Source organism: Protobothrops mucrosquamatus, unplaced genomic scaffold (assembly GCF_001527695.2).
Source record: "Protobothrops mucrosquamatus isolate PMUCROS unplaced genomic scaffold, P.Mucros_1.0 scaffold157, whole genome shotgun sequence".
Classification (NCBI taxonomy): domain Eukaryota; kingdom Metazoa; phylum Chordata; class Lepidosauria; order Squamata; family Viperidae; genus Protobothrops; species Protobothrops mucrosquamatus.
The window spans coordinates 402,524-415,432 of NW_015386521.1; the positions used below are offsets into that span (position 1 = coordinate 402,524).

Consider the following 12,909-nt stretch of genomic DNA (forward strand, 5'->3'; position numbering starts at 1 on the left):
TTTGCATGTCAGAAGGTCGCGAAAAGATGATCCAGTGATCCTGGGACACCGTCACCGTCATAAAGATGAGCCACTTGCCAAGCATCTGAATTTGTGACCACGGGGATGTTGCCACGGTTGTGTGAAAAATGGTCATAAGTCACTTTTTTTGGGTGCTGTAATAACTTTGAATGGTTACTCAACAAATGGTTGTAAGTCGAGAACTACCTGTACATAAAACAAGTTGATCTTTTGGTAGTCCTGGGAGGAACTGAACAGTGGAGACGGGGTGCAGGGGAAAAAGTCCCAACGCAACCAATGAAGAAAGCCGTGTTACATCACAGGCAGGGCTGGGATTTCTCTCCTCTCCCAAGTTTTGGAAAATTTTGGAGACTGCTAAAATAACAAGTGTTAAGCCTATCTTAGGGCATGCAATATAATTTGAGGTGGTGGCTCCTGCTTCCGAACCACACTAGTCTTAGAAAAAGTTGTTGATATCACCAGTAAGACTGTTTCTCCTTTAATACTGTTTTCCACTCAAGAAAGGGATTTTTTCAACATCTGCTCTCATGTGGATGAATCTTTCTCCCGAAGTCTAAGGAAATAGTGAAAGGTTAGCTAAGTGCACTCTATCTGGATGTTTTGGCTTGAAATTACTGGACCTCCCGAGAACCTGTGAAGGCACACTGCACGGATGATGTTACCCAGATTGGTAACGAAATGTCTGCAAGTGAACAGCCAAGCTCAGAGAGTACCAACAAACCCTGTCCCCTGCCCGTTTAATCCTGAGTTACAAATATTCTCTTTTTATTTATCTTGCAGTGGTTTGGACCCTGGACAGGAAGTTTGAGGAGAAAATCACCCCTACCTCATCTTCCAACTTCCTTCTAGAACAGGGAGGTCAAACTGCCGGCCCTGCAGGCTGGATGCATCATAGTGAAACCATGCCCACCCCATTGCCGGCAATGGGAAAAAGTTGTGATATGTCACGACATGTCACGTGACGTTGCGAGTTTGACACCCCTGGTCTAGAAGAAAAGCAAGCGATTGTCAGTCATACTCTCAGCCCAGCCTACCTCACAGGGTTGCTGTAGGGAAAATAGGAGAGGGAAGGAGTATTAGGTATGTTCACCGCCTTGAGTTATTTATTAAAAATAATAAAGGCAGGGTATAAATAATTTTTTAAAAAAATATCTACGTTGTATGTTGCAACCCACAAATTACACGGCTTCTCGGAGGATGTACAAAGAGTGTTCAGATTTGGTTGAAGTGCAACGTAATCAAGAACGGCAAAAGTGGAAAGCATCAGCTGGTTTGGCGATTTCACCATTAAACAATCGTAATACATTTTTTTTTAATACCAAGAGTAAAGTTGTCTCTATTCGTTTGCCAATTTTTCTACAGAAACCTTTTTTGATGCATTTGTTGGGATAAAGTTGGAGGTTGTCATTGTTTTCGTGACGCACGTTGATGGTTGTCTATTTCTCGTTTGGTTTCTTTTGCTAACTATGTATGGCAATAAAATAATCGGCAAAATGGAAGAGGAGAAGGCAGAAAAGACAAAGGCAGCCAGCAATGGATCGATGCTCCAGAGAGCAATAGTTTATTAAGAAATGTGTTCCATCTTGGGAAAGTGAGAGAGGTGGGTCCTTCCACAACCCGTCTGCTTATGTGCTCCAGGTGTAGCCTAAGAAGACATCTTTCTGAACTTTGGATGGCTGAAGGAAGTACAGCTCGTCAGCTCTGGGGGTCACCCAGCGTGTGGTATGATAGACAGACTCCCCAACCTGGGAGAAGAGAGAGAGAACAGGTCAGCCAATACTCAGGAAGAAAAGCCAGTTTGGTCTAGTGCAGGGGTAGTCAACCTTGGCTCTTTTATGACTCGTGGACTTCAATTCCCAGAATTCCTGAGCCAGCTTAGCTGGCTCAAGAATTCTGGGAGTTGAAGTCCACGAGTCATAAAAGAGCCAAGGTTGACTACCCCGGTCTAGTGGTTAAGGTGGTAACTTAGGAACAGGAGACCGTGAGTTCTAGTCCTGCCTTAGGGCTGGATGACTTTGGACCAATGACCAGGAGAGGTTGTGTTCTAGTCCCGCCTTAGAGCTGGATGACTTTGGACCAATGACCAGGAGAGGTTGAGTTCTAGTCCCGCCTTAGGCACGAAAACCGTTTCGGTGACCTTGGGCCAGCAGAAATCCACCTCACAGCATTGTTGCTGTGGGGAAATTAGGAGAAGGAAGGAGGTATGCTGGCCTCCTTGAGTTATTTATAAACAATAATAAAGGCAGGATAAAAATCAAATAAATGATAATAATATCCGAAACAGAACATCCAGATTCAGTCACAGTTTTGTTCCATACAGTATTAACCTTGTGAACTCTATAAAGTTTCCTCCATCCGTTATGCATTCAAGATGGACAGTGATTAATATTTATATGTTACTTATATGTAATGATGTAGGTCTGCACTCTACACATATGTTGTATATAGCATGTTTAAATGTGTGTTATGTATGAGTACACTTTGAGAGCAAGCAACTAAATTTCATTTCTAATGTGTTATTGTGCTCTATCTATCTATCTATCCATCCATCCATATCTATCTATCTATCCATCCATTCTAGCACATCTATCTATCTATCTATCTATCTATCTATCTATCTATCTATCTATCTATCTATCTATCTATCTATCTATCTATCTATCTATCTATCTATCTATCTATCTAAGCACATCTCTCTCTCTCTCTCTCTCTCTCTCTCTCTCTATCTATCTATCTATCCATCCTATCTATCTATCTATCTATCTATCTATCTATCTATCTATCTATCTATCTATCTATCTATCTATCTATCTATCTATCTATCTATCTATCTATCTATCTATCTATCTATCTACCTACCTACCTACCCACCCACCCACCCATCCATGCACATCTACCTACCTACCTACCTACCTACATGTCTGTCTGTCTGTCTGTCTATCTATCTATCTAGCGTTTTTCACACTTAATGACCGTTGCAACACCCCTATGGTCACGTGAACAAAATTCGGACATTTGGCAACTGGCATGTATCTTATGATGTTTGCCATGTCCTGGGCTCAGGTGTGTGTGACCTTCTGACAAGCAAAGTCAATGGGGGAAGCCAGATTCACTTAACTGCCATGCTACTAACTTAGCAACTCCCATCGATATAAGCAAAGAACTCTGCAGCAAATTTAAGCAAGGACCAGATCCACAGTTTCGTCGCTGTCTCCCCTCCCGTTTTGAAACTGTAGCTTGCAAAGTGAAGTCCCGACTCCTGCATCATGTCCCCTCTTCATAAGAGAAAGACCAGGCACCAAAGGAGGAACAGCGGGGGAAATGCCTGGATGCTCCAAGGCCAGCCAGTCCGGAGCTATTCCTGCATCACCCAGTAGGGATCTTGCAAAGGGGAGGGGCTGCCTGCCTATGGAATGATCTATTTAACCCCACTGCTTACTACAAGTAGTCCTCGACTTCTAACCACTTGTTTAGTGACCGTTCAAAGTTACGACACTGCAAAAAAATGGCTTACGACCAGTCCTTGCACTTATTGACCACTGCAGCATTTCCCTGGGGTCACATGATCAGAATTTGGGCACTTGGCAACTGGGATGTATGTAGAATGATTGCAGCATCCCACTGTCATTCAATCGTGAGTCTGCAAACTTCCCAGCCAGCAAAGTCAATGCGGGAAGCCAGATTCACTTAACGACAATGTCAGCTCTACAACGAACCTGGCTGCAGCCATCTTGCTCATTCTAAGTGGCCACACGAAAGGGAGGGGGAACGGAGTATCTCGGTTAGTCTAAACAATATTGTGTCCCGTGGAAACCAAGGTCACTCACTGGGGAGAAGAGGGTAGGGCGGTTTGTTAGAAAACCCGCCAAAGCCTAAGCTGGCTGAGGAATTCTGGGAGTTGAAGTCCACAAGTCTTAAAGTTGCCAAGGTTGGAGACCCCTGCCCTATATTATAGCTGTGTAGGGAAAGGCTTCACAAGGGAGGGGCGGCCAAGGGTTAAGAAGTGGGGGAGAGGAAAAATGTGGGGTGCAACAGGAGGAAAAAGAAATTCCTTTTATTTCAAAATTGCCAAAGATTCCAACCTGCCAGCCAGGGACGTCTTTCATGATCTTGGCTTCCTCATCGTAATTATGACGCAAGAGGCGCAGTGTCCTTCCACAAGAGAGAGAGAGAGATAAAAGTAGATAAGAGAGAAAATCCGGATGATCTGACTCACATTCAGGTGGCCCTCGAGTAATTCAGCCTGGCAATTACGGCCATTAAGTTGTGACGGTTATAAAGGGGGTCACCATTTGACCGGACTCAATTTTATAAACTGTTTCGCAGTGGTCATTTAGGAGAACACAGCAGTCATTAAGTGAACAACTGATCATGACATAACCTAGTGGTGGTGAACCTATGGCACGGGTGCCAGAGGCGGCACTCAGAGCCCTCTCTGTGGGCACACGCACCGTTGCCCCAGTCCTAGGCCTTCAGCTGGGTTTTATAAAACCTTTTTGCTTTAGGCCTCCGTCGCCATGTGCAAAAAAAAAAAAAAAAAAAAGATTGTCAATTTCAACTTCTCGCAGGAAAAAAAAAAAGATTTTGCCAAGTGGGAATTGATTGATTGAACTTTTTAGTCCCACCCAGTCTGTCACGTCCACCAGATGGGCCACACCCACCCGGCACTCGACGATGCATAAGTGGGTTTTGGGTTACAGTTTGGGCACTCGGTCTCTAAAAGGTTCGCCATCACTGAAATAACCCATCGTTCACCATGGATTGGGTTTTGCGGTAAACTGCAAGCAAATGCTGTTTTTCTTCCAGCAAAAGGGTCGCAAATCACAATAATGTGACGGTGGGACACTGAAAATGCCCGTAAATGCAGGCTAGATGCGGAGGGCACAAAATATGGCTATTATGTGACTGCGGGGGGGTGGGGGGGTGGGTGGGGGGTGCTGATGTTGGAACTTTGAAACCAAGTTGTAAGTCCCTTTTTCGGGGTCTGTTACAGCAGCAATAAGTCGTAAGTTAAGGGCTGCCCGTATATGCAGAGAGTGTGGGGAGGAATGAGGCATCCTGGGTATTTATGCAAATGAATTCCTACCTCTGGCCAAATTTAGTCCTTACACAAAACCATATGGGGCTGGATTCAGAGTTTCAGTAAACCCGGTCCCTCTGGCCTGTAATTATTTTAATGTGCTGGGGACCATCACTACCATGTTTCCCTGAAAATAAGACCCAACCAGAAAATAAGCCCTGCCTAGCGTGATTTTTCAGGATGCTTGTAATATAAGTTCCACCCCAAAAATAAGCCCCAGTTAAGACGGACGCATTTAGTACTGTATTTCCCCGAATATAAGCCCTAATGCGTTTTTTGGAGCAAGAATTAATATAAGACCCGGTCTTATTTTGGGAGTATATGATCTTGCACAGACACTTAACTTTAAAAACCTTACCAAATCCTGCAATAAAGGTAGTCCTTGACTTACAACCATTTGTTTAGTGACTGTTTGAAGTTGCAAGGGCATTGAAAAAGGGTACTTAACAAGCATGGCAGCACCCCCATGCTGCCACGTGATCAAAATCCGGATGCTTGGCAACCGGCATGTATTGATGATGGTTGCAGTGTCCCGGGGTCACGTGATCACCTTTGGTGACCTTTTGATAAGCAAAATCAAGGGGGAAGCCAGATTCACTTAACAATTGTGCTACTAACTTAACAACTGCAGCGATTTGGTTAACAACTGTGGCAAAAAAAGGTCGTAACATGGGGCCAAGCTCACTTCACAACTGTCTTGCTTAGCAATGGAAATCTGAGCCTCAATTATGTTCATAGGTCGAGACGTATCTGTACTTTAATATTCTCATGGGAATAACATAACATCTGGCAAGCTTTTGTTGTTGTTGTTAAATTTGGGCTTCTGCAGCCGCCATCGGGGAATTTCAGGTAGTCTGTGTTATTTTGTTGTTCCTCGTTTATGGCTTAAATGCTGTAGGCCCACTTAGCTGTTGCACTTAACAAATTTATTTGAAACACTTTGTCAGTTCAGATTATGTGCTAAGGGATGGGTTGCTGTCCTTATCACTCTCCTTGCTTGGGGAGGAGTAAACAGACACACAAATTTTAAAATCAAACACAGCTCACTGCATTGCTTATCAACAGACGTTCTAGTCCCAATTGTGATTGTAAATCGAAGGCTATCTATAAAGTTCAACTCTTGGGTTCTTGGCAGCTTAGCTGCTGTCCATAATTGCAAGCAGTTCACCAAACACTTATACTCTTCTAGATTTGCCCACTAAGAACCACCCCAGAGAAAAAAATAGCTTTTCTGTCAAGTCCTTGACAATTAAGAGAGAGAGAAAAAAATCTCTTTGCATTCAGAAAGGGTTAAATCTTGTGCCTCCCAGTGAATTGTCATCTTAATTCAGTTTGCACCCATCATTTGATAAGGCACCATCAAATCAATGTTGATTCTTAGCAACCACGTAGATAGATTTTCTCCAGGGGGAAAAACTGGCCATAAGTCACTTTTTTAAAATGCTGTTGTAACTTGTGAACGGTCGCTAAATGAATGGTTGTGAGTCAAGGACTACCTGTATTTGAAGAACTCAAGTTTCTTAGTATTTTGGAAGCGGGCAACAGTTAACGGAAGGACAATAGATCCGCTTGGGGAAGTGAAAAATCTGCTTTCTGCCTAGACCAGGGTTTTTCAACCTCAGTTGCTTTAAGATGGACTTCAACTCCCAGAAATCCCCAACCAACCTGACTGGCTGGAGTCTTCTGGGAGTTGAAGTCTACACATCTTAAAGTTGCTGAGAAACACTGGCTTAGACCAAAGGAATAAAGGAGGTAAAAGTCTCTCGGCACCCAGGCCTAGAAAGCTGAACCTACCTTCGGTCGTCTTCAGCCATTAAGAGAGGCATCATTGCTATCCGGGCTTCCATGTCCTCAAAGGCGTGTTGTCTAGAAAAGGCGGGAAAAGAGCAGGAAGGTGACCCATAAAAACGTGCTAGGACAAAACTGGTTTCCAGTTCCTGTAACATAGTGTTTCCCAACCTCAGCAACTTTAGGATGTATGGACTTCAACTTCTAGCATGGTGGATGAAGAATTCCACCCATATTGAAAGTCCACCCATATTAGTTCTGGGGGCGCTGGGAACTGAAACCCAAACATATTAAAGTTACCAGGGTTGGAAAAAACAGGAGATCTCATTCACCCTTCAATAAAGAGGAAATAAAACTTGTGCGCACCATCCAGGTCCTCTAAGAACTTGGGAATTCTTATCTCCACTTCTGGAGAATCTGAGACTATTACAGGAGAGTCCTCCATCTGATCCCTTCCAAAATTGGTGGATGCCAACTCACAAAATCCCTCCCAGCATAGTTTAAGGCACCAGGATGGGAAACAACATGCAGTGCTAAAAGGATAGTTGTTCAGAAGGCGTCAGATTCAAATCCTGGCATTTCTAGGTTGAAATGAGAAAGAAACCAGTCTGAAAAACGGAGGAGCATAGAAAACATTGAGCTATAAAACATCCCAAGTCTATACTGTACTTGCTTTCCTCCAACACAACCGCAACCTTATCCAGAACACCCAGGAAGAAGGAACATTCCTTATCCCAGTTTAAAGCAAGAACATAAAAAGTTCATCCTTCCGAGTCCCTTCAGCATCCATACAGTAGGAGGTGGCAAAACAGCCAGGTGTTCTGTGGATGCTACTTCCACGTTCTCTGCCCTGGAATACGAAACTTCTCCACATAACGGTTTTCATCAGTATATCAAAATTCTCCATATACAACTTGATCTGTTGATTAAATGTGTATCATGGATTAAGGAATAAATCACAATTAGCCGAGTGCCACGTGCACGGAACAAAACCCAGACAAACCACTGTATGGGTTAATGTGCTGAGCAAAGGCAGCCTGAGACTGTCAAGCATATTTTTCGGGCCAATTAAATGAAGGGAACGATTGCAAACTTACCTTCTCTCCCAGTTCCATCTGAAAACAACATAAGAGCCAAAAACAAAAGCCCCAAGTCCAATGGCAAGAAGGCCATAACCTAGAAAAAGCAAAATGGAATCCTCATGTTTATTAGCAACCACCAAGAGACTGGACAGCCATTTGTCTGAAATGGTATAGGGTTTCCTGCCTGAGCAGCGGGTTGGACTAAATGACTTCCAAGGTCCCTTCCAACTTTATTATTATTATTATTATTATTATTATTATTATTATTATTATTAATAACTGTAACAGTAAAACAAGAAAAAAAAGCTCCAAGGGTTTCAAAAGTCATGAGGACACCTTGCTTTTTTTTCTTTAGACATGAAGTTCAGGGAGATTCCTGCTTGCTGATTCCATGACCCCATTGCAGTTTTTCATCGTTGACTATTTTACAGGCGGTCCTCAACTTACAAACACAATGGAGCACAACACTGCTGTTGCTAAGTGAGACAGCTCTTCAGTGACCATTCTTGTCACAACTGTTAAGTGAATCACTGCACTTAAATTAGTAAAACGGTTGTTAAATGAATCAGGCTTCCCCATTGACTTTGCTTATCAGAAGGTCTCAAAAAATGATCACATGACCCTGGGACAGTGCAACCGTCATAAATATGAGCTAGCTGTCAAGCGGCCAAATTTTGATCACGTGAGCATAGGGATGCTGCAAGGGTTGTGTGAAAAACGATCATAAGGCACTTTTTTCAGTGCCAATGTAATTTCAGTTACTAAATGAACTGTTGTAAGTTGAGGACTACCTGTGTAGGAACCCAGTCTGGACAATCTGCTGAATGGGAAGGATAATAAGAGATCCTCTTCAGAAGCTGCTCTAATGGGGATCTATGAGATAAATCGGTTGAAAGGCTGTGCCCCCTCCCCATTTCCTTTATCACCTGTGGAGAACCCCCAACTCTCACACAAACTTACCATCCATCTCCTCAGATTCCTTGCATGTTGTGCAAGGGTGCACCCAACCATGGCTTGTTGAATAAGCCACGATTGGTTGACAGCTGCAAGAAAGGGCCGTGACTAGGCTTATCTTACAGGTTTAGGGTGTCGTGTGAACGGTTGGAAAAGCACGACTTGGACTCCGCCTGTGAACACAGCCCATGGTGGCTTATTCAAAAGCAAGACAGCCAGCCCTACCTTAGACGAGGGACCGAGAGCCAGCCGTCTCCTGAAGACCCCAGCACCCGAGTTTCAAGACCCCATCTCCCCATCCTCACCCGGGAGCCCCCGATAGGGCAATCGCCTCTTATAGTCGATTGGTCCATAACCGCCCGCCGGCGGCATGTCCTGCTTCACCTTCCAGGCTCCCGCCGCCATCTTGGAAGCGGGCGGCTATCTCCCGACCCAACGCTTCTATCCCGATCTGCCGCTCGTCTCTTTTGGATGACGTCACGGGAGCGACGCAATCAAAGCCGATCTTGGCCGAAGATTGGCGATCACGTGACAGGAATTCCGGGCCCGGGGAACTCGGACGACGAGGCTGCTGTGCGGGTCGCGGGGAGGGTTTGCTCGATTCCCGGAGCGCGCTTGGAAACAGTTCCTGCCTCTCACGCCCAACGCATTGCAGGACACGTTTATGATTCGCAGAATGCATTGGGAGGGGTTTTGCAGTCCGAGGACAGAAGGTTGCCGACCTTTTTTTTTTTTTTTTTTTTTTGAAACACGACAAATTAAGGAAAAAAAACTCTCCTTTTCTGCGCTCCCAGAATGTGTTTGGATCTGATACCTAATTTGCAGTTCAGGGAAATGCAAAGCAGCAGCACCGGAAAAAACGCTCCAATAAAAAGGCTCCGGAATGCAGGTAGTCCTCGACTTAGGACCACAATTGAGGCCAAAATTTATGTTGTTAAGTGAGACATTTGTTAAGTGAGCTTTGCCCCATTTTCTTGCCACAATTGTTAAGCGAATCACTGCAGTTGATAAGTTAGTTACTAGTAAGGCCACACTTGGAGCACTGCACCCAGTTTTGGTCACCACGATGTAAAAAAGATGTTGAGACTCTAGAACAGGGGTCCTCAACCTTGGCAACTTTAAGACTTGTGGACTTCAACTCCCAGAATCCCTCAGCCAGCAAAGCTGGCTGAGGGATTCTGGGAGTTGAAGTCCACAAGTCTTAAAGTTGCCACAATTGAGGACCCCTGCTCTAGAAAGAGTACAGAGAAGAGCAACAAAGATGATCAGGGGACTGGAGGCTGAAACATATAAGGAACGGTTGCTGGAATTGGGTATGTCTGGTTTAATGAAGAGAAGGACGAGGGGGGACATGATAGCAGTGTTCCAATATCTCAGGAGCTGCCACAAAGAAGAGGGAGTCAAGCTATTCTCCAAAGCACCTGAAGGCAGGCCAAGGAGCAACGGATGGAAACTCATCAAGGAGAGAAGCAACCTAGAACTAAGGAGAAACTTCCTGACAGTTAGAACAATTAATCAGTGGAACAACCTGCCCCAAGAAGTGGTGAATGCTCCAACACTGGAAGTTTTTAAGAAGAGACTGGACAGCCATTTGTCTGAAATGGTATAGGGTTTCCTGCCTGAGCAGGGGGTTGGACTAGATGACCTCCAAGGTCCCTTACAACTTTATTATGGCTGTTTAAGTGAATCCGGCTTCCCCGTTGACTGGTTGTCAAAAGGTGATCACATGACCCTGGGAAACAGCAATGGTCATAAGTATGAACCAGTTGCCAAGCATCTAAATTTTGATCACATGATCATAGGGATGCTACAAAGGTTGTAAGTGTAAAAAAATGGTCATAAGTCACTTTTTTCAGTGCTGTTATAACTTTGAATGGTCACTAAATGAACTGTTGAGGATTACCTGTACAGTATGATGGGGAAAAGTGCCATTATTTATTTATTTATTTTGTATGCTGCCTATCTCACTGATAAGGTCACTTTTACTCTTTGTTTGATCTTAAAGCCGACAAATTTGAAAAATTCTGCTCTATACCATCAACCATGTTTATAAAACAGTGGCCATGTTACACAATGTTCCAAGTTTATATATTAATATGAATTTGCTTAATATGACTGTTGTTGCTTAATTTGATTTTGTTTACATCTGTTGTCTCGAACACAGCCATTGAAATATTTGTAGATGGTATTTTATGGCTGGACTTACAAAACCACTGGCTGGCCTCAGTCTTCCAGAACTTGAGCATGTCTAGTCCAAATAAGAGACACCAATGACTGAATTTTGGTTTTATTTCTTTAATTTCTGTGGCCATACAGTTCACAAAATAACTCTGGATGGGCCATATAAATATCCTTTTTTTATCTGTTTCTTGTCACCTATTATGGTCTCATGGCTGACTGAGTGATCCAATTACCCAAGTTCACACAAGACGCTAAGCCATAAACTAAACTTGTACACTATCCTATTGTGCAAACACAGCCTTTAGATGGGCCATTTTTGTTTTACACTAAATAGTATTTTAGATGCCCAGATGCTTACTTCAAAAGAGTAATAATATAATACAGGATATTTACCTCCTTACCCCCAATATTTGATATTCATGCTTTCTTTGGCCTTCAAGAGATAAAATGTTCCTTGATTTTATTTTCACAACTTGGTTAAATACATTTCAAGCAATTGCTCTTCAGTTCAACTCAGCAGAGTTGCTGTGGGAAAAATAGGAGAGTATACCTTTATACAACAACGGTGATATAAATCAAACTAAAAAAATATCCTGTTCTGTATTAACCCAGAGGACAGGACATAAAGTAATCATTTTAAATTACAGAGAAGCAGACTGCAAATGAATGTGGGCACAACTTCCTAAGGAGATCAGTTGTGGACTCATCATTTCAGCAAGGACTGAATTTCCCTTCCCTGGAGAGGGTCAAGCTAAAAACCAGACAGCAGCCAACTAGGAAGTGATTGTCAACACTAAGGGCTGTGCATGGAGGTTAGTCCTTTTATTTCTTTGTTTAGCAGTGCATCAGCTATCCCACTCCATCTCTGAAGCAGATGAAAATTAGATGGGAGAACTGGCACCTTCGGGATCAGATGCTTTCTACAATTTCTATAGCTTTATCTGTCAAGATAAAACTCCCTTGGTTTAGCAACTGAAAGAGAAATCCTCAGGATGTCAATAGCTTGTCAAATGCTCAAGCTTCTCCCCTCCCCCCATCAAAACTGGAGCTATGTTTTATTTCATGCCCAGGATATAGTACCTTGAAGGAATCAAAGGTTGCCCAGCCATTTGTGCTCTGAACAAGTGTCAAACAAACCTGAGTGCCATTTGTTATCAGCTTTCTGAGCCCTGGTAGCGCAGTAGTTAGAATGCAGTATTACAAGCTGACTCTGCCCACAGCCAGGCGTTCAATCCTGACTGGCTCAAGGTTGACTCAGCCTTCCATTCTCCCGAGGTCAATAAAATGAGGACTCAGATTGTTGGGGGCAATATGCTGACATTGTAAACTGCTCAGAGAGTGCTGTAAAGCACCACTGAAGCGGCGTATAAGTCTAAGTGCTATTGCTAACAGACAAATGCTAGCAATTAAAAGTGCTTGATGGCAACTTCTCATTTCCAGATGTGCCATACTCAGTGGTGGGATTCAGCCAGTTCGCACTACTTCGGCAGAACCGGTAGCTAATTTTTTGTTGCCCAGGCCCACAATGGACGTCCGGAAGCAGTATCCACACAGAGAACCGGTTGTTCACATATTTGAATCCCATCACTGGCCATACTGCCAGATCAGAGAGGGCACGCAACTTGGGTGTCCTCCTGGATCCACGGCTGACACTGGAAGACCATTTGTCGGCCGTGACCAGGGGGGCGTTTTATCAGGTTCGCCTGATCTACCAGTTGCGCCCTTTTCTGGACCGGGATGCTTTGCGCACAGTCACTCAGGCCCTTGTCACCTCCCGCCTGGACTACTGTAATGCTCTTTACA

The 12,909-nt window shown here is 43.8% G+C and overlaps 1 protein-coding gene across 1 annotated transcript; it reads right to left on the bottom strand.

Moving 5' to 3' along the window:
• Nucleotides 1-1,555: 1,555 nt before the first annotated feature.
• On the bottom strand, nt 1,556-9,374 carry NDUFA13 (NADH:ubiquinone oxidoreductase subunit A13). Its single transcript, XM_015813465.2, has 5 exons — nt 9,231-9,374; nt 7,987-8,065; nt 6,896-6,967; nt 4,104-4,173; nt 1,556-1,766 (listed from the first exon to the last, which is right to left on the bottom strand). Exons 1-5 carry the CDS (start codon nt 9,328-9,330, stop codon nt 1,647-1,649), a joined length of 441 nt encoding a protein of 146 aa, XP_015668951.1. The 5' UTR covers nt 9,331-9,374; the 3' UTR covers nt 1,556-1,646.
• Between the last annotated feature and the right edge of the window lie 3,535 nt (nt 9,375-12,909).